The sequence below is a fragment of the Spermophilus citellus genome (assembly GCF_964194105.1).
Source record: "Spermophilus citellus genome assembly, chromosome: 3".
NCBI lineage: Eukaryota > Metazoa > Chordata > Mammalia > Rodentia > Sciuridae > Spermophilus > Spermophilus citellus.
The window spans coordinates 103,412,944-103,428,390 of record NC_138184.1 but is presented as its reverse complement, the minus strand read 5'-3'; the positions used below and the strand labels follow the sequence as shown (position 1 = coordinate 103,428,390).

At 53.0% G+C, this 15,447-nt stretch overlaps 1 protein-coding gene across 5 annotated transcripts in view; it reads left to right on the top strand.

Annotated features, from left to right (window-relative positions):
• STX2 (syntaxin 2) overlaps nucleotides 1-4,679 on the top strand; it is a 39,909-nt gene extending 35,230 nt beyond the window's left edge. For 2 of the 5 annotated variants that reach the window (XM_081285874.1, XM_081285870.1), the window contains exon 10: nucleotides 2,634-4,679. In XM_081285874.1, coding sequence (XP_081142000.1) covers nucleotides 2,634-2,726 — 93 coding nt within the window. In that variant the 3' untranslated portion in view covers nucleotides 2,727-4,679. Of the gene's footprint in view, nucleotides 1-2,572 lie in introns of all 5 variants that reach the window. The other 3 variants (XR_014021033.1, XM_081285872.1, XM_081285871.1) reach the window with 3 other exon arrangements.
• The last annotated feature ends 10,768 nt before the right edge of the window (nucleotides 4,680-15,447 follow it).

Here is a 15,447-nt window from a genome sequence, read left to right as displayed (position 1 = left end):
AGTCATTACTTTTAGAATAACGTCAACAACTGAAAATCACTTTGTCAGACACACAAACTCATTTTATTGTGGGATTGGAGGTTGGAGCTGGAGTTAGGGGAACATTGACTGGAAGCGGTCCTCCACCAGCCTCTCCACTTGGCAGGTGTGTTTCCAGGTCTCTGTTGGAGCTGCAGGAGTTGAGTCACACGCATGGCCATTCTTCAAGGAGTCAGTGTAGAGATCTGGTTTCCCCAAAGTGCCATCGTCTTGTTCACTGAGTTCCTTCCCCGTGCCTGCAGGCTCTGTGTGCAGGGCTCCTTCTGCACTTGGAGTTCCCCTTCCTGCCTGGTGTGTTAGCCTGGGCATTCCCGTCACTCATTCCTCTGCAAGAGCTCGGTGACTGTGACTGGAGCGTCAGGGCGCCGGGCATGGGGATGCGGTGCTGGGAACGGGAAGGTGGCTCAGACGCTCGGTCTCTTGGTGCCTTGTTTCTTTTTGTTTAAGGTCAGGGCAGAAAGGGATCCTGTCCTGCCCAGTTCCCTCCTGCTTGTCAGCCTGACTCCTTGCTTGTTTCCCCCTGGCGGTGCTGGGGTCTGAGCCGGGGCCCTCACTTGGCACTGCGGCCCTGAGGTCTGCTTTCTGGGAGTGCTGCAGTGAGAGGATGAGAAGCTTTTGCAGTCCGGGTCTGACAGGTGTGCAGGCCCAGAGGCCCTGCTGAGTGTCCCTCAGTGTGCACTGGCTGCTGCTCTTGTCAGCATTTGTTCTCTAGATGTGGGAGGACTCGGCCTGTTTCTATGTGTCTTTCTTTCCTAATGCTTTCCTCTTGGCTTTGTTGAAAAATGGCATATGTTAAAATAATGGTATTTTTAATAGCTTCATAATTCTAAAATATGAGTTGTACTTTTTTAGCCCCTTGATAGTTGAATGTGGTTGTGCTAAAGTTGCAATTTCTTGTTTGGGCCCACTGAGATGTACTGCTTTTCATGGATGCTTCTGAGTGTTGTTATTGAGTAAAAGAAGGTTCTTTTGGCGTGGGCCCCTGGGAGTGGGGCTGAACCTGTACCTCAGGCCAGCTGGCCATTTTGCCCGGTGCCTATAAGTAAGAAGGAGCACAAACTGACCTCCTTCATGTACGTAGTTTTGGACATGAAGGTGGATTGATGACACTAATTATGCTTTTGAAAAAAGCATTTCCTTTTTTTTCTTTCACCCTCAAGCAAATCCTGTCGATGCCTTCCTAGAGTCTAGGCACTCCACCTGCCTGCCCTGTGGGATGGGCAGGGCCCAGGTCTCTCTCTGGAGCTGCCTGATCCTGAGAGCTCTGCAGCCCAGAAGAGACACTCGCCTTACACGGGAAGAGATGGGCCCCGAGGTTTAGGTACCATTGGCAGCAGAGCCAGCCCTTCACCAGCTCAGATGAGATGGCTGTTAAATACATGGACGTGGGGTGCAGGCGTACACCTGAATTCCTGCTCCCTAAAAGCCACCGTTCTGCAAGTCAGATGTAGCAGGGAAGTGCACACCTGTGTGGCACCAGCTGCAGAATTGCAGGAGAGGGCCAGAGCAGGGGGCTCCCAGGGCGGCTCCAGGCAGAGACAGTCACAGGTCCTGAGGCGCAGGACAAATGGCTGTGGAGGAAAGATGGGAGGCCAGGGCAAGAGGTGCTCGAGGAGGGTGCCAGCCGGAGCTCACAGTGGGACTTAGGGGATGACGAGACAAAACACTGTCAGAAAATCCACACCCCGCGGACAGGGGGTGCCAAATCCAAAGGGATCTGGTGTCCACAGGTCCTTGGCCCAGAGCTCCCTTGCAGGTGCCTGGGGGTCTGGCCTTGGGTAGCTTCATGAGTCTTGCTATAATTGATGGCTCTCAGCTTGCTGCTACTTTGGAGCTGCCCAGGTTCAGCAGATGGGATTTACCTATTTCCTGCTTCCATCCTTTCCTGTGCTGGGGCTGGAATCCAGGGCCTCCCTCTCTTTGCTTCTCCCTCAGGTGGGTTTCTGCGGGAGACCCACCTATAGGTGATTCAACTTTGTTGTGTGAGGATGCTTGCTCACAGGAGGAAAGTGCCTTTTGCTGTGCCTGCCCTGTGTCTAGGCCACGCCTGTGGAGGACCGAGTCAGTGTCAGGTTGATCTCTTACACACGCATATGCTTAGACAAAAAACAGGGTAAATGGGATTTTTTTAGTCAATGAGAAATAAATTGATTCAAGCTTTTGAAAAGATGTATGATATATCCAATTAACAGCAGTTCTGGAATTTATTTTAATCAAAGGAAAGTATTTATCAAAGGAAAGGACCTATTATTACACACAGGTAGCCGCACTGCACCATTCCTCTCCAGAGGCAAGTGGTTGCTTTAATAGCACATATTTTAAATTAATAATTGGTTTAGTCTAATAAGTACATGTCCCCAACTTAATACTTTGACTGTGAAGTTTTCCTTGTTCCCTACTTTTCTCTGATCTGTAGGGATTCTTAATAATGGTCTTTTATTTTAAACTATCCCAAATATCAGGATTTTGTTAGGAGATGACACTGTTGATTTCTTTGATATATTGCAAATTAATGTTTTTCTTTATCTTACAGAAAATGATGTTCATTATTATTTGTGTAATTATTTTGCTTGTGATCCTTGGAATTATCCTAGCAACAACATTGTCATAGCAACCACATCCCAGGAGCTGTTTATCCTTGGAGACTGAGCACGTCTTCAACAAAGTCTGCCTCCTCTCTGCTCTGAGTGACTCTCAGACCCTGCACTGTGCTGGGTGCTGGCTTTTTCCTGGTGAAGCCAGGAGACAGGCACAGTGGGACGTCGTGTGCTGAAAACACCTGTGCCCAAGGGTGTGACGCAGGCCACACAGCCTTGGGCTCCAGATGGTACACCGCAGAGTTGACAGTGTGATGCTTGCTTCAGTGGCCTTGAAATAAGGAATTATTGACAATTTCAATTCTTAAGATATGCAGTGTTGAGAATGCAGGTCAAGTTTAATTAGGGTTACTCCATGTTACGAAGCGTTAGATTATTCTCCCCTTCTCCCAGGTAACGTATATTAATTAAGAGGCTTTTTGTACTATGTGTGTTGATGTCCTGTTTACAGAAATAATTTTTATTATCACAGAGTTGTTTTGTAAGATTTCTATAATTTTAAATGCTTAATATATTAACATCTTCATTTACCACATTTTTATATGCTAAATATTCCCACGTGAAGGAAATTGGAAGCGTCATAATCTGGGGCCATCTTTGAATGGCCGTGTGCCGAGTTGCTGTTACCACAGCAAATGTTGGCATCAGAGCCTTCCTGCCTCTCAGGTGCCTTCTGTGGGTCTTGACTTGGGGAGTGTGATGTGCCTGCTGCCCTCCAGGAAAGTCGGACCTGTTCCAGGACTCACGGGAATAAATTATTAGTTACTGCATTGTAAAGACAGTGGTCTCTTCTTTGTTCATTAAAGGTAAGGGTTGTGTTTCCCTGACTGCATTGATGGTGTCTGAATTTAAGACAGTGATGTGACTGAAATTTAGCCACTCTCAAAACTCAAAAGAGATTATTCCTAGACATTGAGAAATTCTCATAAATATAAATGTACAAATCATAAATGTGTAAATCACTTAAAGCCTCCCCCCCCCCCACTTAAAGTGTCAGGGGTGCTTTACCACTGAGCCACATCCCCAGTCCTTTGTATTTTGAGTCAGGGTCTTGCTAAGTTGCGTAGGGCCTTGTTAAATTGCTGAGGCTGGTCTCAAACTTGCAGTCATCCTGCATTAACCTCCCGAGTTGTTGGGATCAAAAGGGGTGCGTCACCACGCCTGGCCTTAAATGCTCTTAAGTACCTGATAGCCTGTGGAACTCTCCAAGTTAATTTTCAAAGAAAACTGTTTAAAACTATGATGCTTAAACAGTTTTCTTGCTTATTAATGTTTGAGTAGGATGGCTGAGTGGGCGAATGGACAGCTATTGAGGTAGGAGCCAGTCCTGGGCACATGAAGATGCCCAGTGTCTGGGCAGCTTCATGCTCTGAGAGCAGATGAGCCCTGACTGTCCCTTGGCGTTGTTGGGTCTGACCTGAGATAGACGTGCTAATTCCGTCACCAAGTGTGAGTGCTGCCCCTGATTGCCCAGCAGGGAGCTCCCTGTTCACCCGCGCACACCGTCCAGCTCGGGCTCTGGCTTCTGTCTTTCCTCACCACAGACCTCCTAGCACCCAGGTGCCTTGGGATTCTGGCTCTACTCTGTGCTGGTCTTGGGGCAGCTGCTGCAGGAGACACCCTACCCGGCTGGAGGTGCTGCCACCCCTGTGTGGGGGTGTCCCAAGCCCACCCTGGACACCTCTCCACTCTTGCGCCCTGTCCCTCTGAGCAGCCTCAGCCCTCGCCTCCCTCCTGCCGCGGCTGTGTCTTCTGGTGGCAGGCGGGCTCCTGGGATTGTGCACATGCTCTTTCATTTGTACTTTGGATGTTTAAGTCCTTTTCAGGGGACACATTTACATGCCTAGGTCTCCTGTCCCTATTTGGAATCAGAGTTTTAAAAATACATTTGCAGATTAACTTTTTAATCATTAAAAAAAATATCTTGTGTTTACATTTAAGTATTTCTCAGGAGCTAAAAGAAATACTCAACCTCTGTCTTATGATTCCTGGAAAGATTTTTGGGAGATATTTTGTTGTATGTCCATTAATAAATTGTTCTTCTAACACTGTTACCTGTTGTCATTATTGTGCAGGGCAATGTGAACTGATCATTTAAAATGTTATTGATGAAAATTGTTTAATGTTGTCACAATCTTTTGTTCATGTCTAGGACATCACATGAAAAGCTGGGGACATGGCACAGTTTTCCTGCCCTGGCTTCTGTCCTGAGCATGGGTCCTGCTCTCAGGCTCTTGCGTGTCTCATGACTTCTGTCAAAACTGGGCCTTTATGCTCTGACTGACCCTGTGGTCCTCCCGCCCCTTCCCTCCCAATAGTCCCCTTCCACTTGGGGTCTTGTTTTAGATTCCACTTAATAGAGGAAACTTGGGATGCTTGTCTTTCTAATCTGGCTGGTTTGCTTGACGGGAGCCCCTCCAGCCCACCCACTCTTCTGCAGACCCAGGTGGTAGGTAAGGCTCTGGATGCACACCACATCTTCATCCACGCTTCGTTGGACACCAAGGTGGTAGGTAAGGCTCTGGATGCACACCACATCTTCATCCACGCTTCGTTGGACACCAAGGTGGTAGGTAAGGCTCTGGATGCACACCACATCTTCATCCACGCCTCGTTGGACACCAGGGTGGTGGATAAGGCTCTGGGTTCACACCACGTCTTCATCCATGCCTTGTTGGATGCCAGGGTGGTAGGTTAGGCTCTGGCTGTTCACCACATCTTCATCCACGCCTCATTGGACACAGGGTGGTAGGTAAGGCTCTGGGTGCACACCACATCTTCATCCACGCCTCGTTGGACACCAAGGTGGTAGGTAAGGCTCTGGGTGCACACCACGTCTTTATCCATGCCTTGTTGGACACCAGGGTAATAGGTAAGGCCCTGGGTGCATACCACATCTTCATCCACACCTCGTTGGAAGCCGGGACTGGCTCCACAGCTTGCCTGCTGTGGCTGTGCCCAGTTAGATGCTGGCCTGCAGCTGTCCCTGCCGCGTGCTGACTTGGTTTCTTCCCCAGGAGTGGATGGATGGTATGGGCCACCTGAGGTTCCACAGCCGAACTGTTGTTTATTTGAAGCCTGCCTTCCTGGGGCCGTCCTGTGTCTGCACAGATGTGTGCCAGCCAGTGACTTGACAGGTCGTGCTGGGCCACTTTGTCCGCTGTTGTGGCTCTTCTGAGGGTGGGACAGGCTACATTCAAGTCCACCTTGTCCTTTCTGGGCCCTCTGAAGTAGTCACCGTGGTGGGGCAGTGGGCTGTCAGAACGGGGCCTTAGTGAGGCTACTTCATGGTTTCAGTGCCCACCATGAGGGACTTGGCATCTCTTATCTCTAAAAATCCTGCTTCTCTTGTCCCTTCAGGCCTGTGAATGGCGAGCCCTTCCTGTTGTTGCCAGCGGGGGACCTCGGGCATCCACCTTCGTTCCTCATCCTGCCCATGTCTCTTGAGAGTGGCCAGATGGGACCATGGGGGAGGGGGTACACAGATGTACCCACAGAGCACTTGGAGAACACAGCTGCTCCCAAGTCAGGTGGGAGGGTTGACCGTCCCAGCAGAAGGGTGTTTGAAGAGGGGCAGGCCATCACCTGGGAAACGCTCCGCAGGTGTGGGCCAACAAGTGCTGGGGTAAAGGCCAGGGGGAAGGGGCTCAGCAAGTTGGGAGGCAGGAGGTGGCTGGCTGAGGGGTTGTTGGAGGGTCCCAGTGTCAGATCATCAGGAGCCTGCTGAGGCCAATGGAGGGTTTCTTCCTGTCTTTTTTAAAGGGAAATGAAGGAAAGGGAGTGCAGCTGGGGAGCAAGAGGCCAGGGAAGTGGTGGCCAAGTGTGGGGTAACCAAAGGTGACAGCAGAGGTGGACAAGGTTATGGTGCCTCTTCTCTAGGAATCTGGTTACTCCTAAGTAGTGGATTTAAACAGAGCCTCGCTGTGGTCTTGGCCAGGTGTCTAGAGGCCTTTCCAGGAGGCACAGCTGCTCATGGGGCTCTTGCTGTACCTTGTCCGTGGACAAAGCTGCCTTGCACATGGCAGTGCTCAAACCTGGCTCACGGGCACTCAGCTATGCCAGGTTACATCCCCTCACCCAGGAACACATTCCCTTTCTGCAGACAGGGCCCCAGCCCACCTGTGGGTCTATGAGGAAAGTGTGAGCAACTCGAAGGAACACCAGCATGACTCAGGCCACTAACCACACCAGGGCCACTGGGCAGTGCCAGGCATCCTCATGGGGACCCACAGTGTTATCCATGCATCTCCACCTCCTGGAGTGGCATCTGCCTTGCCACTGGGGAGCCTAGAAAAAATGCCCTGAACTCCCGGGCCTGTCACAGGTCAGTTCTCCCACATCCTGGCAGTAGATGGCATCCTGGTCTTTGACACCTAAGCAGGCTTGGGATGTCTTTGGGACCTTCCCCTGAGTGCCCATCAGCAAAGGGAATAAGCAGCGCCCTCAAGTCCCCACCAGAGGGCGGCTTTGAAACACTGTTTTGATTCCCTTTGGGCACATTCCTGATTGCAGTTAACCTCTGCAGGAGAGGAGACCAAAGAGAGCAGCCAGACTGGCCCTGCTGAGATCTGAGCCAAACAAAACAACTGTAAACTTTGTTGAGGTAATCAGGCAAATATGAATGTGCACTGTGTAGAGAGCGGGCCGTGCCTGCCCCAGTGACTCTGTGGTGAAGAACAGCAGCTCTCAGGCTGTTCCTGCCCTGAGTGACTCCATGGTATGTAGGACAGCAGTCCTCAGGCTGTGCCTGCCATGGTGACTCCATGGTGTGTAGATCAGCAGCTCTCAGGCTGTGCCTGCCCTAGTGATTCCATGGTGTGTAGAACAGCAGTCCTCAGGCTGTGCCTGCCCTAGTGATCCATGATGTGTAGGACAGCAGCTCTCAGGCTGTGCCTACCCTAGGGACTCCATGGTGGGTAGAAGAGCAGTCCTCAGGCTGTTCCTGCCCTAGGGACTCCATGGTGTACAGAACAGCAGCTCTCAGGCTGCGCCTGCCCTGGTGACTCCATGGTGTGTAGGACAGCAGTTTTCAGGCTGTACCTGCCCTGGTGACTCTATGGTATAGAACAGCAGCTCTCAGGCTATGCCTGCCCTGGTGACTCCATGGTGTATAGAACAGCAGCTCTCAGGCTATGCCTGCCCTGGTGACTCCATGGTGTGTAGAACAGCAGCTCTCAGGCTATGCCTGACCTGGTGACTCCATGGTGTGTGGAACAGCAGCTCTCAGGCTGTTCCTGCCCTGAGTGACTCCATGGTGTGTAGAACAGCATCTCTCAGGTTGCGCCTACCCTGGTGACTTCATGGTGTGGAACAGCAGCTCTCAGGCTGTGCCTGCCCTGGTGACTCCATGGTGTGCAGAACAGCAGTTCTCAGGCTGTGCCTGCCCTGGTGACTCCATGGTGTGCAGAACAGCAGTCCTCAGGCTGTGTCTGCCCTAGTGACTCCATGGTGTACGGAACAACAGCTCTCAGGCTGTGCCTGCCCTGGTGACTCCATGGTGTGTGGAACAGCAGCTCTCAGGCTGTGCCTGCCCTGGTGACTCCATGGTGTGTAGAACAGCAGCTCTCAGGCTGTTCCTGCCCTGAGTGACTCCATGGTGTGGAACAGTAGCTCTCAGGCTGTGCCTGCCCTGGTGATTCCATGGTATAAAGCAGTAGTTTTCCATGAACTGCTCTGATTTGAGTTCCAGTGTTGAGGTGGAATGATTCTACACCTTATTTGTACAAGTAAGTAACCACCACCTGCCCAGCACTATCAGAAGGTTTAAACTGATAAATAAATCAGTCATACCAATAAAAATGAGTGCCTGTGAACTTTTTGAATTAATCTGAAGCACACGGATACATGGGCATTTGACACTTAGATCAGCAAAACCAGGCCCATGAGAATAGTGAACACACTAGACCACCAAATGAATCAACTCTCTTACTGAAGGCCTGCAAGGGAGGAGCACCTTGAGACTGGACACAGAGGCACCTGGCCCTGTCACCTGTTCACTCATCATGAGCAGTGCCCAGGAAAATCCCCACAGTGGACCCTGGCCCAGTGTGAGTTCCTCACCAAGTTCTTGGCTGGTTCCAGTTCTTAATCTTATCAGACCACCTACAGTCACTCTGCATTGGTATCTGTTCTCTGCCTCCACTCTCAGTTCAGTCCTTTGAGCCTTGGTGATGCCTTAACCCTTCTTAGCCTCTCTGTAAAGTGTATGTTACTGAATACGTTATCTACCATCTATCTTCTCTCTCTCTCTCTCTCTCTCTAGTTGGCTAAAGTGTGAAGCATGACTTGAGTGTTGGAGATACTAGGAATTAAGATAGGAGTGAGAGCTGCGATTGCCTGTCCCGGGCCTGCCAGGTGGCCCCTAAGTCTTCAGTGAATGAATTCCTCTATTCAGTGGACTGTGACCCCGTGGAGAGACAGATGTGTATTCTGCGTCCGCGATAGCACACTCCGACCGGCTGCGTGTCAGCGGGTAGTGAGGGAGTTGCGGTCTTGTTGGCCGTGACAATGTCACAGGTGATACCATGTGACAGTGGGGTCTGTTTCAGAAGCACCAGGAGCACTCCCTCTCCCACTCCCAGGAGGCCAGACCTCTGGCCCCGCAGGCTGCTGTGGAGGGAGCGGGCCTCCAGCTGCTTCTCCCTCCCACTCTAGTGTTTCTGCCTCACTGTGCTCCAGGAAGGGGAACCAGTTGCTCTTCTCTAGTGCGGAGATCCTGACTCGGGTGGGTGCCGGGTGGGTGCCAGGCGGGTTCAAGCAGCGGGTGCTGGAGGTGCCAGGCAGGACACACCTAGGGCTGCTTCGGGCTGCGCCTTATCACTCTTGCTGGTGCCTGTGGTGTGAGTTGCTTTGGCAGCATCGTCTTTCCTCAGCACCTTGCACTGTGCTGGGCACAGGGTGTGTGTTCCTGGGTGGCAGAGAGCTCCGGGGGAGGATGTCCTCAGCAGGGATGGGGTCTGTCTCTCTCTGAGGTGATGGGCCACTGGCAAAGGCCACAGGGCATATCAACAGCTGCTCTGTGCCATGTTGGGCTGGAGGTCTGCCCAAGTCAAGCAGAGGTCCTGCCCAACTTCAAGTCCAGTGTGGGAGGTGAAACCAGCACTGACCAGGTCAGCAAACCCCACCCAGCACTATTTAGGAGAGCGATAAAGACCTGCAGAACCACAGGCGTGGCCGCCGTTGGGAGGTGCTGGCAGGGGGAGCCGTCCCGAGCTCTAGGAGCTGCTGGGAGCAAAGGCAGCTGCAGTCCCACCAGTGAACACCGAATCCAGTGGCTTGGGCTGGGCTTGCCGTGATTCTAGGAGTTGACTCTTTGGTTAGTGGGGCTTCTGTTCCAGGAGCTGAGCAGCTGACGGTGCCAGAGGGCCTACAAAGGAGCACAGGTGGGGGTTTTCAGCTGGGGGAGAGGAGACCAGCCCAGGCAGAATGGGAAGGAAGGGAAATGAAGTCACAAGTGGGGGACAGGAGATGACGAGGGCAGAGTCCGCTGGGAAGGACTCTGGTGCTGGAGACGAAGAGCCCACTCGGGGAGCCAAGGGAAGGGAGGAACCGTGGGTTCTCGCTGTTGGGGTCTGGAGAGGGTAGTGGTCAGGCTGACCTCTCGGCTCTGCTTGTTTACTGTTGATGGTGTTTGCAGTGGGGTTTCCAGGGCAGCATCACCTGGGAACTCATTAGAAATGCAGATTCCTGGACCCTCAGTACTGGCCCCTGCAGTTGTGTCTCCTGCCTCTGGCTGGCATATCTACTGGCATCTGGCCTGGCATCCCTGCTTGGCTCTCTTGCTTGGGCCTCAGCCCCCATGTGTGAGCAGAATGTCCCTGGCTGCCACATGATATGCTGAGGTGACCTTGTACTATGTTGTGATTGTGACCGTGGAGGAGATAAGCAGACCTTCCCCAGAAGGGCTGCCTGCATGGGCAGTGCCAGACCCACGACTTGGCTGTGTCTGCCCTGGACGTGGCGAGTGTTGGACTTCAACACGTGTGAGCTGTGCGGTGACCTCCATCCCCTCTGAAGGTCCCTCCTGGCATTTTCAAGCCAGCAGTACCCCAGCAGAGGTCATTTGCCATCCTGGGAAGGAACAAGTGCTACTTTTCTGGGTGGTAAATAGCCTCACCTTGTGTGGCCTTAAAAACCGACCAGCATCACCTGGTTGGAGGAGTCCAAGTGCACAGGGGTCTTCAGGGGCATTGGGCCGAGCCGGCTTCCCGGCTCTCATCTGCTGAAGGGTCCCGGACAGTTCTAGCAGGCGAAGCCCGTCTTAGTTGGAAGAGGCCAGAGAAAAGGGATTTACCCAGAGGAGGTGGAGATAGGAAGGCCACAACCCTGAAGGCTGACGCAGAGATGCTGGAAGCCCGCCCCCTGCTGGCCAGCATGCTGTGGTCCCCAGGGTTTACCCAAGAGCAGGGAAACACACACGTGCACGAATGTTCTTAAGAATGTTATTCAACAGTGGAAGACAGGACACAGCTCTTTGTCCACTAGCAGAGGGCAGCTGGTAAATGTGGGTTAGCCATCTAAGGAAAAGTGCTCATTCAGGCACCTGTATGATGCAGGCATCTGCATTCTGTTCTCTTTGTGCAGATGAAGAAATGGAGAAACATCAAGTTTAGGTGACTTTCCCAACATCCCCCAGCTGGTCTGTAGCCATCAGGGATTTTGCTGGAGCCCAGTTTTCTGGCTTCACAGTCTGGGAGCCGACAGATACCCAGGCTGCCTCCCAGATGAATGTCAGCCAGGAGGTGCCCTCCTTACCTGCCAGCCTGCTCTGTGGCCGCGGGTCCTTGGTGTTGAAGGTGTGGGAAAGAGCCCCTGCTCCTGAGCTGGGAGGCAAGTTGGACCCACACAGTTGCCCACATTGACTGACCCAGGCCCTCTCCCAGAGTAAGCTAATGAAGAGCCACATCACACCCGAGAGTGTCACCTAGAATCTCATGAAGTGCCCAATAGTGGGAGCCGAACCTTGCATGAGCTGTGGAATGTTCCCCCTGCTTCTTTTCTGAAAAAATGAGAATTCTTACTCAGGGGAAGTGTTCATCCAGTAGAGAAGCCAGTTGCAAGACAGAACTTAAGAAAACAAAATCAAACAGCAGTCATATAAGATAGTGTGCAAACAGAACAGTACGCCCAGGCAGGTATAGGACACGTGCAGCGCATTCCTAGGGACACTGGGTCTTCAGCTGTGGCGCATGTTGGGCTCACTAGGAATCCATGCCACCCCGCAGCCACACTGTCACAAAGAGACGGCAAAGTCTTCGCTTTTTTCTTGTCTTGGATGCAGAAGCTCTGGGAGGAGGTCAGCAGGTGGCACCAGAGGGTGGTGCTTTCCTCAGTTGCGTGAGGTGCTGGCAGAACCCACCTGGCCTCCAGGTGACAGAGGTGAGCAGAGGGTGACTGTGCAGTGTTGGCACCTGGCAGGGGCCCGCCTCCTTCCCAGCGGAGCAGGGGGACATGCCAAGCGACACAAGCCTGGATCCTTACCAGCGAGAGCTCCAAGTGCACCTTGGGCCCTGAGAGTACAGCCTGAGCCAACATGCTGCCCTCATACCTGGGCAATCTCAGCAAGCCTGGGACAAAGTAAAGAGAGGCTGCGGCAGAGGGGCGGGAAGCCATCGAGAGAGGGGTCAGGACCACCTTCAGGGTGTAGCTGAGCGGGTGCGCTCTGTCTGCCTTCCATCTCTCCCTGTCACCTGTCTGTCTACCTACCTACCTCTCTTTATCTACCATCTGTCTCTATCATCTATTGATCATCTGTATCAACTATCAATCAATCATGTGTCTGTACCTGTCACCTGTCCTTCTCTCTACCTTTCATCTGTCTACATCTATCATCCACCTGTCCATCAAGCCACCTAGCCCCTTATCTGTCACCTGTCACTCTTGTCACCTACCTACCCATGCAGAGGGTGAGAGAGGGTACAGAGCAATGCGCTCCCCAGAGCCCCCTGTTTGAAATGCACTGCAGATGCCCTGCCCCTTCGCCCCAATGTCCCCTTGTTCTGAGGATGAGGACGTGGCCTCCATGGCCACATCACACAGTTTGCAGGCTGAAAGTCACCCTGGGGGCTCCTGTCCTTGGTGCCCACTTAGGTTCCATCCATCACCCTGTGGCTTCCCCTGGCACTGCTTCTCTGAGTCCAGCCCAGGCCGGGCGTGGGTACATGGTCAGTCTCTTGAGTGTGTGACAGTCCCTGCTGCTGCTCACCTGTCCTGCCATCTCCCCTGGGTCTGGCTTTGCCTATGGTGTCCCCGTGACCTTGCTGTGGTATGCAGCTCTATCAGATGGCCCAGGTGTGAGGAGCTGCCCATGTGCCCTGGCATCCCTACTGTGTGGACTGGTCTGTGGGGCAGGTGTGTCCCTGGGGGATCCTGCTCTGGACTGCTATACCTTGGCACTGCTCCTGTGCTTACGGGGTGGCCTCTGAAGCCCTGTTTGAATCTGGCACCTCATGGGGGGTCGGTTCATGCTCCATAGCATTTTTTGCAGTTGAAGTCTGGAGACCTTTGATGAGAAACAGACGAATGAGAAGGCGTGAAGCCTTGGCCGGGCACGGCCAGTATCTCCTCCAGCCCCCCTCAGTCAGCGTCTCGGCTGTGGGGCCCACCTGTCACAGGACACTGTAGCAGCCGGCGGGTGTGGCCATGTCCCAATAAAACCTTATTTACACATCAAGTCGCTGACTGGACAGGCCCTTGCCGACCCACACTTTCACCATGGCCTTATCCCAAACTGAGAGTTCCCCTGATGGTGACTTTCCTGCTCTTAGGAATGTGACCCTGAGGCTTTGGGATTCTGATTGTTGGCACAGGGGTTTCAAAGGAAGACTCAAGGTCTACGGTGACCAGCTGTGCCATCTTGAGGGCTCCTCGGGGACTGACTGTGTGGAGGAAAGCCCCGCTTGGACGGGTTGGAGTGGCCCCAGGCTATCTGTGGTGGAGCTGTCCCCTCGCCACAGACTCACTTCCACCTCTCGCCTCCACTCCCCTTGGTCTTCTTGGCCCTGAGAGCAAGATGACTCCCCCCTGATGCGGTATTGACATCAGGGAGCCAATTTCCAGAATTCCTGTCTCTTGTAGCCACAGGATATCACATCCCAGGAGGAAAATTAAGCAAATCAGGATGTTTATATTTAGTGTCCCAATTAGCCATGTTTCAGCAGAAGAATCTTTGTCACTGCGAGGCACACACTCCAGGGACAGGCTGCTGGGAGCATGTGGTCATGCACTCATTGCTCAGCTCCATTGGGCTCCGTGGAACAGGCAGCATGACCTGGATTGGGCCGACCAGCTCTGGCCCAGAGTGTTGCATAGTTACTGACACAAGAACCCCAGGTGTCCAGTCCCACGCTCTTGGGGACAGCCCCAGAAAACCCACGGCCAAGGGAGTGTATGTGGGCTCCATCTGGGATGGTGGGTGTGCGTGTCGGTTGGGGACAGTCAGCTGGTTCATTTTCTCGGGAGGGAGGCTTGTGGAAGATTTCACAGCAGGACAAGATATTGTCATTTATTTGTGATGCCATCAGACAAGTGCCACCAAGCCTGGTGTCTTTGCTCCTGGACCCCAGTGGGGAAGCTGGGTGTTGACACTGCAAGCTCAATGCTATATCCAGGGTGACTCAGGGCTCCCTGGGGTCCTAACAAGGAGGGACGGGGCGGGCAGAGATATCTTCCACCTGTGTCCCTGTTTCCCCTTTCCATAGGAGACTGGAGCTTATTTTTAAAAGTTGAAATGGACGTTTTATCCGCACCTTCTATAGAAACCAGAGCCACAGATTGCAAGCGGCCTCAGGAGGATCTGGGTAGGCAAGAGGCCCCCTCACCCGCCCGGCACTCCCTGGGCTCCATTGGGGGGTGTGTGGCCTGCTGGGACCCGGAGCCTCTGACTTTGCAGCCTCTTATTTAAACTTTAACCAGTTCCTCCCTCGCCTGGGAAGGAACTGCACCTGCTATTTCAGCTAGTGGGGTTCCTGCTGGGTGGTAAACTGAGGCCGGCTCCGTCTGCTCTGTACTTGGAGAGTCACAGCTTTCAAATCCTGGTGGGAATTTCCTAGCTAATGAAAGAAAAATGTGACAGTCTACTCTTCCTTGTCCGTGACCTTGTGTTCTCTGCTGTCAGGAGATCTTCTTCTCCATGTGATCGAGGAGGCGGTGGACACTTGCCACGCAGCCCAACAGCCCTGTCCCTCAGGACTCGTGGGTGCTGCTGGGATGGACCCGAGACTCCCTTTCTGTAACTTTCCTAACAGGATAGTGGCAGCTGGCAGCCTGCTGTGGAGCTCGTGCCCAATCTCAGATGGGTCTGTTGTGGCCGCAGACCACCAGTAGCTGCTGGGTAGGAAGTCCCCTGGCTTGGGCCATGCTCCCACCTGTGTGCCTGAGTGTCCCCTCCTGACACTCAGGGTTCAGGCGGGGTAGAGACAGCTGGAGGGTGGAGCACCTCCCACACCCGGGTGGCCACTTGCATGGGAAGTGCTGTACTTGGAGAGAGACAGCTTGTGAACTTCCAGGGCACTTTCTGTCCTGGGCTTTGTTAGGGTTTGGAACAAGGGTCCCTGATAATGCAGTGCCATGTTCCTCATGACTCAAACACTCAGGGTCACTCCAGGGGAACTGGGCTCATGAAATAACCGCACAGACAGAGATACCTTTTTCTTTGGGTCCTGTGACAGCTCCTCTGACCTTGGGGGTCCATGGATAGAGCGAGAGAGCACTGCTGACCCCTTTTATTGTGGAGAAGCCATTCAAATGAGGCCAGGGGTCAGGTTTCAGGGGACTGAGTCAAGCTTCTTGATGTCCACTGTCGGTAGGTTGA